Source organism: Schistocerca nitens, chromosome 5, assembly GCF_023898315.1.
Source record: "Schistocerca nitens isolate TAMUIC-IGC-003100 chromosome 5, iqSchNite1.1, whole genome shotgun sequence".
NCBI classification, from domain to species: Eukaryota; Metazoa; Arthropoda; class Insecta; order Orthoptera; family Acrididae; genus Schistocerca; species Schistocerca nitens.
In genome coordinates, this window is record NC_064618.1 from 247,038,106 (window position 1) to 247,054,442 (window position 16,337).

Genomic DNA, 16,337 nt, shown 5'->3' on the forward strand with positions numbered 1-16,337 from the left:
ATGCAATGTTAAATGACTTGCAACACTGATAGATAATATTTTGTAATATTTTAAAGCATAACATCCAATGATGACAGCATAGTTCTGTCAAAACTGGTCATCCAATAAAACACTTTTTTAGCGGTCTTGCCTTGTGAAGTTTTCTTCACTTACTGTACATTGAAAATTGCTCCATACTGTCAATGTCAGGAATGTATAACAACATAGTCTTTGGCCCATACTACTCCAGTTACAAATCTGTTACTGAAACTGTGCTTCAGAATTATGCTGTCTCAGTTCCAGGAAATGTTAGTCCATGTAATGTTTCAAAATCACCTCTTTGGGACACATGGGTCCGTGGACGAAGAATTTCCATATCATAGATTGTAAAAGATGGTCCAGTCCCTGGCCACAAAGATCACCAGACATTGCCCTCCCCCTTCTTTTGTGGTTGTGGTTGTGGTGGTGGTGGTGGGGGGGGGGGGGGTGGGGATTGTGTCAAGACTAAAGTTTATGTCACACTGTACCACATATGTCCAAACTGTTTGAAAGTAGGTCAGTTCCTCAAATACAATAAAATGTGTGCCATGAAGTACAGTACTGTTTGTTTATTTTGCATGTTGTCAGCAGCGGTCACACTCGCAGCTTGAAATCTAAGACTTTGTGTATGCATTGTCAAATATTGTGTCAACGTTAATTAAAAAATTGTGATCATTTTAAAGTCACGGTAAACATTCTGGAGCACTGTAGCTGTAGGACCATGACTCAATACAGTAGACTTTTATGTCTCACTTGTGTGATATCAACAAACTATCCTTCCACGTTAATTTGTAACAATACATCAACCTGATGCGATAGAAACTAGTTGCAAATAAAAAATTATCAATATAGCAGCTTTTGCTGTTTTGAGCATATCATTCAACAATTATCTGAGAGCTGTAGAGCAATATTGCCTTTGATGAAGATGTTTTAATATATCTGAAAATGGAGCAAAATATCTGGAAACAATAGTGTTCTAAATCACAATGCTAGCACATACTCCCCACCTGAAAAGACCATAGCCTCTAATTTATCTCCAAAATACTATTAATTTTTGAAGGACACACAACATACCTTGACTAACATAGCTGAACAACAGGGATAGGCAGCATAAATTAATGGCATTAACTTAGTGAAATGTATGAAAAGACAAATCTCTCTCTCTCTCTCTCTCTCTCTCTCTCTCTCTTTTCCAGAATGAGATTTCCACTCTGCAGCGGAGTGTGCGCTGAAGCGCGGAGTGTGCGCTCTCATTCTGGAAACATCCCCCAGGCTGTGGCTAAGCCATGTCTCCGCAATATCCTTTCTTTCAGGAGTGCTAGTTCTGCAAGGTTCGCAGGAGAGCTTCTGTAAAGTTTGGAAGGTAGGAGACGAGGTACTGGCAGAAGTAAAGCTGTCAGTACCGGGCATGAGTCGTGCTTCGGTAGCTCAGTTGGTAGAGCACTTGCCCACGAAAGGCAAAGGTCCTGAGTTCGAGTCTCGGTCGGGCACACAGTTTTAATCTGCCAGGAAGTTTCATATCAGCGCACACTCCGCTGCAGAGTGAAAATCTCATTCTGGGAACAAGATAGTCAATTGCAGAACAATGCTTTCGGAAACCACATTGGGCAGCAGCAAATGCAGACACCTTTTCATTCAGTCTGATTTCCTGAATAAGCCATTCATCTTAGAAAATGGGGCAATCTCTAGAGGAACCAGTGTGGTCGCCCATACAGGTAATGCAATGAGGGGATGGAGGTGGACAAGCACCCTCTTTGGCATCCTTGCTACACATAACGCATTTGGCCAGATTGGAATATGAGTGCCTGGTATGATTAAACAGCTGACACCGATAGCAACGCGTAGGGTTGGGGATGTAGTAAGGGCGAACTGAAATTATCTCATGGGGCGCTTTAATGTTCGATGGAAGTTGAACTCTGTCAAATGTTTAGAAGGTAGTACGGGTTGGTACCAAGTCCTTGTCAACCCTTTTCATGACTATGTACAGCCATTACGCCCTGGTCAGACAGGTAGTTTTGAATCTCCTCACTGGACAATCCGTCGAGTGAGCTTGTATAAACCTACCCGCGTGATGAATTTAAAGTACAGTGCGCTTTTACCCGGACAGGGAAGGTGTGTAGCAGTGAAGTTCACAGCAATTTTTGTGCTTGGAGGGCAGTGACTGTTTCTAACAACAAGGTGTCATTTTGTAATCAGGAACAAGACTTTACAGGATCTGCAATTGCATCGACACCTTTCTTAACAATGAAAGTGTTGACTGTGGGGAATTCTTGACATTCGTCCAACAGAGAAACAACAAGGAACTGTGGCACTGATGGAAGAAATGTCCGTGGCTGGGACTCATCTAACTTTCGCTTGTGAGCAGAAATTGTAGACATAGAGGAAACCATCGCGGAAGTATTCCCCATGATTACCGGTGTCTCCGATGGCGTGCTCCTTCCTTGTGGGGGCCCCCTCTGAAGGCACTCCCGTCTTAGGCGATTGTCCACACCTTAGGTCACATCTCCCGAGAAACGGACGGAGGGACCAATCGGCACATTTGGAAGGTACCAGCTCAGGTAATGATCCCTCCCTGGGCCTGGCCATTACCAGGGGGTACGTACGTGCCCTACCTGTCTACCTGGGGAGGGGGGGGGGGGGGAATTACATGTTACCTCATCACCAGCTACACGTGGGAATGCGTGGGTCGGCCTTCAGACATGCACAGGGAGGAAAAAAAGAGAAAGAGAGAAACAAAGAAATGGAAAGAAGAGATGTCTTAAACACCTCAGTGGAGAAGAGGGTAAAGAGAAGAGGCAAGGAAAAGAGAAGGGCAAAGGGAGGACAGAGACTTTCCAGCATAGAAAGCAAAGAAGAGAGACTATGTCTTACAGTTATAAGCGTCTATCTCCAGACTTAAGCATGAAACATACCCCCATATGGGGAGAAGGAAAAGGGAAGAGGTGGAGGTGGTGGGGGGGGGGGGGGGGAGAGAGGAGGATTGGAAAAGGAAGGTATGCAGCCCGGAAAGAAAAGAAGAGAGCCGCATTAGTTCGGGGTCCCGTGCTTGCCATGCACGTATCCACAAAAGAGTTGTGGACCCCCTGGGGGGGAGTGTATACTTTGTCTCCTTCAATGCCCCTGAAGGTTCACCTTCTTATTATTGATTAATTAATAATTGCTTGCAGTGCTGTGAGAGTTGTCACTTAATGTAAATATGGTTCCCTTCCCTCAGTGCCTATCTTCAGCTTGGACCTTTAAGCTGACTGATAGCACAGCCATTACTAAGCCAGAATTGCATGAAGGCTCTATAAAAGTAGAGCAGATGAGTTCTGTTTCCCACATCTTGTGACGAATATTAAAATACTGAGATCATTCAGGGGTGCCAATTACTGGAATATGAGACTAGGTACTTTTAGAATTTATAAATGCCCCTCAATCACAATTCCGTAATGGTAAAAAAACAGCTCAATCAATTAAAAGGAACACATGCAAATAACTGTAAAACTACACAGATATAATTTATTGCCATTACTTATCTTTGGGATGTAAAATTATAAGTACTGGTGATAAACACACATGACTGTACGAAAAAAACTAACCTAGATTTTAAAACTGTTAGTTTGTTGAGAGGGTCCACCTAGTTATCATCTCATCCTCTCAGTGACCTGCCCCTCTTTTGTAATCTTCCCGAATCTATCTTTCTTTCCTCTTTGACGTAGGGACATGCAGTTCAAATGCCTCAAGTCTCACTTCTCAAAAATAAGTACTGGTTAGCCATTACATCCACACATATTATAAAAAGGTGTGTACGTACATATGTACACTGATTTCAATCAAACATGGTACCTGTATCACTTATTCCTTGGAAATTATCACTGTGGGTAAGAACCACCTAACTATTAGAGGGGTGTGGGGGAGTAAGCAGTGTAGTCGACAATGCACGAATAGCCTTACTTCACTCATTTAGTATTTAAGAATGAGAACGCTTGGTGACTTGGAACAAACAAGTCTACACACAATTTCAAAACGATCTTTTTCGCACTGACAACCCCAAAAAATGATGAGAGGAAAAAATATTATCACTTACCACATTTTCGCTGCTCCTGCATTAAAATTGCCTCATGAAATAATGTTTTAATTTATTACTTCTTTACTACGAACTGCACTCACAATCCATTTCGCAGATAGTATTCAGATATGTTGCCGAATGTACCTACACAAATATACCATTGTACAACTCATAGTCCAAAAGATTTGACGTCATAAACACTGAGACGCATGACAAACTGCCACATCATAACTGATATTTTAATTTATTATTGATTTTCTACTAACCCTATTCACAACACATTTTGCATACAGTAGCCACGTATACCACTGGATGTACCTGCAAAATTATATCATTGTACAGCACTTGGGGCAGAAGGTACAATGTTGTAACCACTGAGATGCATTAATATGAAACTTCAGGGCAAAATTCACTAGATATGCAGGTGAAACATATATACAAATACATGTGAAACAGGTTAAATATATCTGACATGAGAAAAGCTCATCCTAATCCCCTAGAATGATTTCAACAAAATTTGGTACACATTAGTTATGATCTGGAAAGATATATTGTGGGAGTAGGAACCACCAGCATCCTATTGAAATGAGCAAGATAACATGGTGAGAGAAGGGGGGGGGGGGAGGAAGAGGAGGAGGGGGGAATGGATAGACAGCAAGGAGGAGGGAGGAGACAGAAACAGGAGGGGGAAGAGAATGGCAGGGTGGGCAGGGAGGGGGGGGGGGAGTTATGGACAGACGGAGGGCAAAGGAGGAGATGGACTAATAGAAGACACCAGGTACTCAGCTAGTCTACTTATAATTTCTCACGTGAATTTTCCTTTCAATACATATATTGCATATAGCTTGGTAAAAAAAGGACACTAAATATATCTGCAGCTTTCAGAGAAAGTTCTTCTTTAGTAGTAGAAAAGACACACACACACACACACACACACACACACACACACACTGCCACTGTCACCAGGCACTAAGGCCTGACTGTGATCACATCTTATGTGAGCAGCAATCTACCTGGAAGGGGTGTAGCAGGGTTAAGGAGGAGGCATAGGGTTGGGAGAGGGAGGGATGGTATCTTAAGAGTGAGGGAAAATGCTAGTGCGGCCTTTGGAAGCATGCAGGGATGAGATGGAGAATGGATAGGGGTGCTAGGTGAATTAAATTCATTGATGACATCTTCATGATCTGGACTGAGCATGAGGATACCCTGTCCACATTCCTCCAAAATCTCTACATTTTCTCCACCATTCGCTTCATCTGGTCCTCCGCAGCCACCTTCCTTAACATCGACCTCCACCTCAAGGATACCTCCATCCACATCAGCCCTACCAACCATCAACACCACCTCCACTTCGATAGCAGCCATCCATTCCGCACCAAGAAGTTACTTCCATACAGCCTAGCCATCAGAGGTCATCCAAATATGTCGAGGGTCACAAAGAAACCTTCAAAACCTGAAATTACCCTCCTAACCTTTCTAGAAACAGATCTCACATACCTTGTCTGAACAGTCACAAACCATCCACCATATACGCCCAGTCTGGCCAAAAAGGAGCATTCCTCATGACACAGTAGCACTTAGGAATGGAGCAACTGAATCACTTTCTCTACCAGGGTCTGGCATCTCTCATCCTGCCCTGAAATGAGAAATATGCTCCCCAATAAGGGGACCATCCCTCTCACATGGTATTTTGTCATTCACACTCTGTACACAACATCCTTGTCTGTCCCTATTCCACACTTGCTTCCAAACCTTTGCCTCGTGAACCATGTATCTGCAATAGACCTACTTTCCCACTACCACCTACTCCAGTCCTGTCACTGGCGTCTCCTACCCCATCAAATGCAGAGCTACCTATGAAAGCAGCCACTGGATGTACAAACTTAGCTGCAACCACTGTGTCGTTATCTACATGGGCATGACAACTAACCAGCTGACTGTCCACACAAATGGCCACAGTCAAACAGTGGCCAAAAGACAGATGGACCACCCAGTCAGTGAACAGGCAGCCGAACATGATGCGCTTCACTTTAATGACTGCTTCACAGCATGTGCAATTTTTTTTTCCCCCACCAACTCCGGATTTTCTAAGCTGTGAAGGTGGGAGCTATCCCTACATCTCCTTCGTTTCCATAATCCACCTGGCCTCAACCTTCGCTAGTCTCTGTCCTCGAACTGTCTCTCCGCTTTGCAGCTCCCACTACAGTACACCCATGGCTTCTAACCTGCAACTACTAATACTTTCCTCTTCTCCAATTCCCTCCCACCTCATTCCCCTCCCCACCACAGACTCCCAGCACCACACGTAGCAACCCTGTCTCTAACATGTAGCTGCATGCTCCCACCAGCACCTTCCCCAACCCCTAAACAGCAATCCCTACCACTCCCCACACTATGCCACCTCCTTACCTCCATTACTCACTCGAGGTAGACTGCCGCTCATTTCAGACAGTGGCTGTGTGTGTGTGTGTGTGTGTGTGTGTGTGAGAGAGAGAGAGAGAGAGAGAGAGAGAGAGAGAGAGAGAGAGAGAGAGAGACTTTGTTGTGTGAAAGCTCTCCTTCTGTCGAAGGAATCTGCCTATAAACTGAAAATATTTCTAGTGTTCCCTTTCATTGTGCCTGTCTGCAACTTAATAACTCCTACATGTGATGAGTTGCAGTCTACCCTTTCCATCTTCTGGTTAAAATTTTATATTACTATTGTCTGCCCATTCTTCTAACCTCACAACTGTTAGCTGCAACAGTGCTATGGTTGCTGAACGGCTGAAACAAGAATAAATAAAAAAAAAAAAAAAAAATACTATCCACGAATAACAGATACTAAATGCAGCTGCTGTCAGGGATGATTAATCATTAACATCCATGGCAGAAACTACCACAGTTCAAATTTGAGACACACAGTGGGCAGCCATTTACATGCTTAAAATCCAGTATGTTATGCTTGATGGCAGAGACAAGGATATCATCAGGGGTGCCCCAGGGAAATGTGATAGGACCACTGTTGTTCTCTGTATACAAGATGACTTAGACAAATCTTCTGCCTGTTCTGATGAATGGCAACTAGCTCTAAATGTGGGGCATTGTAAGTTAATGCAGATGAGTAGGAAAAGCAAACCTGTAATGTTCATACAGCATTAGTAGTGTACTGTTTGACATATGCCATGTCATCTAAATATATGGACAACTTCAGTTTATTGGAAGAATTTTGGGAAAATGTGGTTCATCTGCCAAGGAGACTGCATATAGGACACTTGTGTGGCCTATTCGTGAATATTGCTAGAGAGTTTTGGGTCTGTATCAAGTCGGACTGACGGAGGACATCAGAGTAGTTCAGAGGTGGGCTTCTAGATTGTTACTGGCAGTGTTACCGAGATGCATCAGGAATTCAAATGGGAATCCCTGGAGAAGAGCAATGTTCTTTTTGAAAATCACTACTGAGAAAATTTAGAGAATAGGCATTTGAAGCTGACTGCTGAATGATTCTACTGCCACCAACATTAACGGCACATGAGAACCATGAAGATGAGATTCGAGAAATTAGGGCTTGTACGGAGGTATATGGACAGTCGTTTTTTTTCTCGCTCTAGTTGCGAGTGGAACAGGACAGGAAATGACTAGTAGCGGTATAAGATATGCACCATAAGATGGATGCACAATATCAATGTAGATGTAAAGTAATCTAACAGAAACATGTTGAATCAAACTAAAATACAAGTAAAACTGCAATAGTAGGGACTGTATAATGGGAGAGAGGTGTCCCCATAAGCCCTATATATGGAGCTATCTGATGCCATTACATCTTCGAGAAATATCATAAGCATTCTCAAGATTGCAGAATGCCTCATTCAGATGATATCTTTGATGGAAAGCTTGTAGTATGGTCATCTGCAAGCTTCTCAGATTTTCAATTGTGGAATGATATCCCCTCAAATGTACACTGGAAGTGAGTGAGAAGTAGTGCAGGGTCTAAGATTAATTCAATGCAGCAGTTTGCTGCCTGCTACAAGGTATGTTGTGTGCATTCTTAGTATAACACTATGACCACTACAGATATTTGAGGAAAGAAATTAAAATATATATTTCCAAAAGGTGCGGTAGAATCACTTTTACCATAACATTTTGTAAAAGATTTTTTTGTCGCCGGTGAAATGTCACATATTACAGATAATGCTCAATTAATCACTCACATGGGGAAAGAGCTGCTGTACACTTCAGTATCGGTGGTACTGTAATCCCAACTGATCCTCCATGAAAGCTGGATTCTGGTTGGTGGAAGGAATAATTTGAGTAAAAGGATTCACCATGGGCTGTAGATGTCCCTCTGGTTCGGATGGAGCTGATGTGCTCACTGTAGTATTAATATGTTACCTTGCTCTTCTCCTCAATGTCATCCCAACGGCCTCAAACACAAGTATTTGTTGTGATGTTCACAGCAATTGGTCTGTACTTAAATCTTCAATGAAACACACTTCCATCTTTGTAAAGAAGCGCTCCACACCTCAACAGTGAACACACCTTTTTTAAGTGGACAACTGTCTGAGCTCTTTACACTTTTTGTACATGAATACTCTCTGGAGAACCAACTAGCTACTGTTAACATATGTACTCAAAATTACAGATGACCCAGAAGTTTCAAAGCAGCCATGGAAAATATGGTCAACCCAGGCACAACTTTGTACAACTAAGCAAGCACAGCTTAGCTGGAATGTAGCACTGTCCTTAGAGATTTGTTGCAAACTTTGTAGCCTTAACTACTACACACCATATCAGTGTATACTTCATTTTTAAGTTGATATTTATTTTAGAGATTACTACCATCACCGAAATGCAGTCAGTTGTGCGTAGATAATTCTTTCCAAGATACAGAATGAATGTACCACCATCACTTCAAACTGTAGTCACTCAAAATACCAAGCATTTATAGCCCTGTGGGATAATTACGTGTAACCACATATCATGAACCCTGTGCTCTCTGAAACATAGCCAATTAGGACTGCCCAAGCTCCTTAGAGTTAGCACAACCTGGAGAGAACATGCAGCTTAAAGAACAATGAGTGCAGTGAGCATTATCCACTGCGACAATGCTGATGGTGCATCCCCAAAGAGGTATTCACCTCTGCCTCCAAACACTGATACATGAGCACCGAAACTTACAACAAACAGCTATATTCCATTCAAATGTGTATTACAGAGGTCACATGTGAGTAACATATACTTTGGCTGTCTAAGAAAATGTCTTGTGACAAGATGAAGACAACTTATCAACAAGTAAATGACATATTCACATAACTTTGGCATATAATGTACCAGCGTGTGCAGAGTGCTATGCAAGCAGCAGTTCGAACCTTTTAATCTTGACAATCAAACCCAACCATTGCCCTCAATACATTGAATTTATTCACTTGTTTCTACAGTAGACTTCTCTGCAATCCTTTTTCTAAGGCTACGGACTTTACAGTTTCCCTCCTGAAACATTTCAAGTCACATGTTTATCAGCATAGTGTTCAAATTACAGGATTCAAAGTTCATCTATTAAGGCTCATTTTACGTTAATGTTCTGGAACTCTTCATCACAGATCAATCAGACCATATATTAATTATTCCTACCCACATTTATGGCCGTAATGATTCTTAAAGGGGTGTTTACAGATTTCTGAATACTGACTAAATATTATATACAATACTGTAGAGTTGCACCCTAGTTCAGCAATGGTGTGAAAGATACTTTAACAGCTGCATCTGGGAAGCAACAGATGATTTGGCTACTGAGATCACTTGATTTAATCTGTCTGAATGTCTCCAAGCAACGGGAGATGATGCAGCTCAGGCATGTAAATAATCAAATCAAAGAAGGCCTTCACTGCAAACAGTTGCTATCACTATTACTGCATTTAGAACTTGTTAACAGTCATCAAACATAAGTGGCAATCAATGCTCCTAAAGTATGCCAATGAAGTGAAGTTATTAATTGTACATTCAAGCATCTCCTGCATATTTGACAACTTTTTGTAACACATTAAGTGTTCTTCTCTATCTTTTTCATAACCATTTTCAAGTACCACAAGCTGACATCAGAGTATATCTTGCTGTTCTAAGTATGTTTATGCAGGCATTTTCTACCTATGCCTTAAGCTGAATGATTTACAATGACATGCCAAAGAAACTGGAATAGGCATGCATATTCAAATACAGAGATATGTAAACAGGCAGAATACGACACTGCAGTTGGTAATGTCTATGTAAGACAAAAAGTGTCTGGCGTAGTTGTTCGATCAGTTACTGCTGTTACAATGGCAGTTTATTAAGATCTAAGTGAGTTTGAACTTGGTGCTATAGTCGGCACATGAGCAATGGGACATAGCATCTCCGAGGTAGCGATGCAGTGGGGATTTTCCCTTACAACCATTTCACGAGTGTACCATGAATATAAGGAATCCAGTAAAACATCAAATCTCTAACATCACTGTGGCCAGAAAAAGATTCTGAAAGAACTGGACCAACAATGACTGAAGAGAATCATTCAACATGAAGATGTGCAACCCTTCCGCAAATTGCTGCAGATTTCAATGATGGGCCCTCAACAAGTGTCAGTATGCGAAACAATCAATGAAACATGATTGATATGGGTTTTCATAGCCAAAGGTCCACTCATGTACCCCTGATGACTGCACGACACAAAGCTTTATGCCTTGCCTGGGCCCGTCAACACCAACATTGGACTGTTGAAGACTGGAAACATGTTGCCTGGTCGGACGAATCAATTTCAAATTGTATCAAGCAGACAGATGTATACAAGTATGGAGACAATCTAAAGAATCCATGGATCCTGCATGTCAGCAGGGGACTGTTCAAGCTGGTGGAGGCTCTGTAATGGGGTAGAGCACGTGCAGTAGGAGTAATATGGGACCCTTGATACGTCTAGATACGACTTTGACAGGTGACACATTCGTAAGGATTCTGTCTGATCAGCTGCATCCCCACCCCCTCATACTCTTGCAGATTTATGGACAGCACTGCAGGATTCATGGTGTCAGCACTACTTCAGATGTTAATTGAGTCCATGCAAAGTTGTGTAGTGGAACTTCTGCCTGCTCATGGGGGCCCTCCACGATATTGGGCAGGTGTACCAGTTTCTTTCGCTTTTCAGTATATTTTGCAATAGCTAGTATACACCACTGATCTGCACTGGGATTGCAGGAATACAGTGCAGCTATTTTTGGAAAGATCATAATAAAATTGGTTTGACAGCAACAGGCTACAAGTGTGTCATTTTTAGCGTAAGACAACTGTGAAGCAATGAACTACATCCATCAATCAAAATTTAAATAACAGTTATAACAGTTGTGGTAAAATTAGATGACTTTTTTTTTTTTTCAGAAATATTATTGTCAAACAGTAGGATTAAGAAAAATTTAAAATTCCACAAAATAAAATGAGACAGAAGCACATAACAATAAAGTAGCAATAAGCAAGAGAGAATCGTCCTTCAGGTACCTGAGGATTCTCCTAACGTTGTGTTCCAAGTACATAAATGTAGTTTACAGGAAGATGTAAATGATAAAAGATGGGCAAACGATATATTACTGGCTGTGCAACAAATAAAAAAAAATCTCTCATATCATGAATGGAACTTTTTTTTTAATATATATATTTATATATACATACACACCACAATAACGACTTTCCTTTCCTCTCTCAAATTATAAGCAGTAGTTCAACCGCAGTTTTTAAATATCAATAATTTATATGGAATAATATTAGTATAATTAACACACTTTGAAATATTAAGTATTATAAAATTTGTGATTTATAAAACTCAATTAAAATTAAATTTCAATGCTAAGTTAAAAACACAGAATTCTCTGGGATTTTATAAAATTCCCAGAGATTTCCCTAATTTTTCCAGATAAAATTTAATTACCTTAGAATGCCAGGTTTTATAGAAGAATTGCCACCCTGCTTTCCCTTAATCTGTTTCGTAACCGTTATTCCTCAGCCTATTCGGTATTCACAAATTAAGCATAAGAGATTTGGATGATCACTTTGTAGCTACAGTATACAATGAAGTCTAAATACCATTCAAAAACTACACGAAAGACAAAGCTCCATTATGTTACTTCCTCTATGCTATCACTTACGAAATTCATTTCTTTGAAACATCTTAGTGTATTTGTTTGAAAAAGGTAACCAACACAGAGGAAAATTAAACATGAAATGTCATATTGAAATAAATATGAATTGTTTAATACTTACTTTTGAGAGATGACACAGTATAGCAGATTGAAACACACAAAATAACATCAAAGGAAGGTCAAAGTTACATGCTACAGCTTTCCTCTTGAGGATGAGAGCAAAGGAGGATATGGACAGAGGTAGCAGCAGGAGGTATATGTCAGTCAGAATCTAGATTAAGAAATATCTACACAATGCACAACAGAGGATAGGGAGAGAGAACGTTAATGGTGTTTGGAGGCCAAGACTGGGAGTAAGCAAGCACTACACACCATTTCCTTCATCCCTATCTTCCTTTCTCCCTCTGAAATGTGCCACCTCCTCTTTTTAAATCTCCCTAATTTACTCCTCTGCATTTTTAAACAAGGGAGAGGTGAGAGATGAGTATGTGTTCAAAAGCTTAGTGTCTTGTATATGTTGCTGGTGATAAAATCAAGGCTCTAGACTTGCATTCAAGATAAATAAGTTCAAATCTACATATAGATTTAAAACTTTACTTTTTATTTCAAGAATCATGCAAAGCAAATGCCACGATGGCTCCTCTACAGAGGCCATGGCAAGTACCTGGTTGACTCGGGCTTATGACCCACCACTAACAGGAAATTATATTCTTTTTTCCCTTGTGCTAGAAGTGAGTTCAAACAAAAGGCCTTCCTTGACTGTTATTTAGTGTATTTCAGCTATGAATCTGCTGTTTCAAAAATAAACATTAAATATGTTAAAACAGAGAGAGTACAAGAGAGCGATCCAACACAGAAAGTTGTAAGTTTCCATACCATGCCAAATAGCTGCCATGTAGTGAGGTGAGGGTCGAAAACTGTTTTTTGTCTGGCCAGCAGTAGCTTCTCTGGTGCCAACAGATTTCTGTGATCTTGCTTCCAGCATCACTCCTGCATCTGACTGACCTTAGTTCGTGGCACAGCAGCTTATCTTTTAAGCTGCAGTCACCTGATACAGTGCTTCTCAAATCCCATCTTGGGTAGACATGTTATTACTAGTGGATGCAAACCAAAAATTTAAAATGCAAACATAATAAGGCACAATCTTTTTTACAATAAACCACTGACCTACCTTCAAAATGAGGCAAGCACAAATCACAAATTTGTATACAACATAAATACAACAAATTATACAAGTGGCCAAGCAACAAAATATGGGTAGCCTACTTGATTATGTTTAAGCTGAGGTGGTTTGCACTTACACTTCAATAAAGTTAGTTTGTTTGAACTGATTTTGTGACTCAAGAAATGTGAAAAGCACAGTCACCATTTCTGCAGTATACTACTTCAGCCTTTTAGGACCAGGAAATGAAGCATATGCCACGGAACACTGTATACAAGTATGCCTTTCGTAGTGTGTATGAGTGGTACAAAATTATGTATTTCCCTTATAACAGATTACAATATAAAATTAGTCAGTTTGTAATGTACATTTTTTCCTCCCTTTATTTAGGTTTAACAAGTCATCAAAATAAAGACAATTTTATAATATAAACTTAAGTATAGGTGGGCACGTATAACGATGGACATATTTCTGGATGTCATGTGTAACAACAGTTAAATGTGAAGACTGCAATTCAACACAGCTGTTCATTCTGTATTCACAAGGAACACATTAACGAGAAAACTTTATAAATAAACAATCAAGTCTTAGAAACAATCCATGAGCTGTATTTAGGGTAGCTCAGTTACCACACAGGAAACAAATACAAAGTGGTAAAAATTGGTCTGGAGTGCTTTTGATAACTTAAATGTGTGTCCATTGTGAAAACTTAACTTTCAATGTGTCTGAATCAGAAGTTAACAGTAAGTCCGTGTAATGAGTTTTGACATGTCTAGAGAAAAAAAAATTAGGGTTACATGGCAAGCAATATAGAGACACATGTTGAGAACTATAAGAGGAGCAAGTGCAACAGACAAATAGAGTGGGGAACAGGCTGAACTGGTAATGAGTTACGACTGTAACAAAAATGTAATTTCTGTGATATTGCCTCCAGCAACACATCTGCACCTGATTGACCGTAGTTTGTAGTCCAGTAACTTACTTTGGAGGTGCAGTCACCTGAACTGGATTTATGGCCGACTGAATCGATGGCTAATGGACCAAGGAGTGTCAGATTTCAATAGACAACAAAAGACTTGGTGGCATAATGGAAGGAGGCCAGATGACATTAAAAATGGAAAGGAATCAACGCAGGATTTATTAGGCACTGCATTTCATATTATCCAGGAAACAGGTTTTTATTCTTCATATAAACAGTGTGCTAAAACAGGTATGTAATGCAAACTGACGATGAATGTCAGATGGGTGGTGTGCAGCAATACACGGCTATACAAATGTCACATTTAATTACTGCAGGTATCTAATGAAATGTATCCGATTTTATGGTGGGCCCAGTGGTCTCTAAGGCATGCATTGGTGATAAAGATAAGTTATAGAATAAACGTACCTCATAATCAGTTATACCAATATTCCATTCGTTTACGCACTCCAAACACCGACCGCTTAATCAAAATGCAACAACAACTTCAAAAAAATCATTTTATTGCAACTGCATAACAACTACGGAATGTATCTTGAATTAGAATTACACCGTGCTTTCATATTCCGTAATAAACAAACTAAGAAACAAGCATCCATGCATTCATTTACTAGGAGCACCAATTTTATGAAAATATCTTACCAATCTTCAAACTTGACATATTACTATGACAGGCATAGATATTCTATAGACGCAGTTCTTTTAACTATAAGGTTGTCCGCCCCGATCGCTATAAGGAACAGTATTTAGGCTTGCCAGTCACATCTAAATTCCAGTCCTGTGTTCCGCCGCTAGCGTCATATGAAAAAGTCTTTCTCCCTCATACAACTGACCCTGTTGAGTTGTTATTACTTTCTAATTCAGTTTAAGATTCTGTGGTAGTAGGACCACCCTATAACGATATAAATCTCCTGTATCCCATACAAAATAATTTCGCTTCACTAGTATTAAAATTTGGGCTGAGGTACTCGCTACGCGTTATTTCTTTGTCAATCCGTACAGCGCCACTGGTAAAGGACGGGAGTATTGAGAAGCAGCCGAGATCGATGTGAGGATTTGACGTCTGTAGTGAAAACTTGACAGTTCTCGATCGTATTTAAGCAGGCAAAATGACAATTATCACGAAACCATTAAGTGAAAAAAAGGCAGACAAGAAGGAAGCTCCCTTAGTTATAAATGAAGAGATTGGAAACTACGTAAGTATATGCCTACGGCTTGCTACGCTAAGGGCTCTGTAATGGAGTAATGAAAATGGCAACACGAAGAAAATTATGCGCAGTTATCTTAAGCTGATAAGCACTGGTGGAATTGCAGAATGTAATATGAGCGTTCACTATTACTAGAAATTTCGTTGATGAACATCTTGTTACAGCCCTCGAAACCTGATTTGGAAGGAGCTGCAGAAACAGAACCACAATACTTTGTTTTGCGTACTCGAGCGCGTCGAGTTTCAGCTGCTACAACAATATGTTTATTTCTAACTGCTCTGTTAGTAATGAGCATCGGAATCATAGCCGGAGTGTATCTCTACAGACAATTTGCAAGATCTCAGGTAATCAAACATTGGCCCTGAAACTGCTGCATTAGCCTATGTGTTTGAAAATATGTTTCACAATAATTTAATTATACTGTAATTCGCTGTCAGGTGCAACGTTTTCGTGGTTGGTGCACAATCCCATATGAAGGTACACATGCCACAATGTATTTGGATGACAGAAGCAACCAAAACGTGAATTCAGATTCATATGTTGCAGATTCAGACTTGTTTGCTGTAAGTATTAATGGGAAATGTATATTGTCATAATCTAAATAAAAATAAGAGGGAAAAGACTGAGCATAAAACTTTTTTTTTTTTTTTTTTTTTTTTTTTCTCCCCCCCCCCTCCAGCATTGCACATATCAATACGGTTAGCATTCATGATTGTTGAAAGGAAATTATACATGTACATGGAAAAATACATATTAACTGGTAGCAAATAGGGGCAACTATTCCTGG

At 40.3% G+C, this 16,337-nt stretch overlaps 2 protein-coding genes across 5 annotated transcripts in view; one reads left to right on the top strand and one right to left on the bottom strand.

Moving 5' to 3' along the window:
- The window catches only part of LOC126260156 (cytoplasmic protein NCK1), a 71,425-nt gene extending 56,114 nt beyond the window's left edge, over positions 1-15,311 (bottom strand). Inside the window, exons 1-3 of one of the 4 annotated variants that reach the window (XM_049957414.1) lie at positions 14,985-15,311; positions 14,751-14,805; positions 13,078-13,295 (exon numbers count right to left, since the gene is read on the bottom strand). In XM_049957414.1, the coding sequence (XP_049813371.1) occupies positions 13,078-13,186 (109 nt within the window). In that variant the 5' untranslated portion in view covers positions 13,187-13,295; positions 14,751-14,805; positions 14,985-15,311. Of the gene's footprint in view, positions 1-13,077; positions 13,296-14,750; positions 14,950-14,984 lie in introns of those variants that run through there. The other 3 variants (XM_049957413.1, XM_049957415.1, XM_049957416.1) reach the window with 3 other exon arrangements.
- Positions 15,312-15,345: 34 nt separating this feature from the next.
- The window catches only part of LOC126260158 (integral membrane protein 2C), a 41,915-nt gene continuing 40,923 nt past the window's right edge, over positions 15,346-16,337 (top strand). Inside the window, exons 1-3 of the mRNA XM_049957417.1 lie at positions 15,346-15,538; positions 15,715-15,894; positions 15,988-16,113. Coding sequence (XP_049813374.1) covers positions 15,452-15,538; positions 15,715-15,894; positions 15,988-16,113 — 393 coding nt within the window. The 5' untranslated portion in view covers positions 15,346-15,451. The remainder of the gene's footprint in view (positions 15,539-15,714; positions 15,895-15,987; positions 16,114-16,337) is intronic.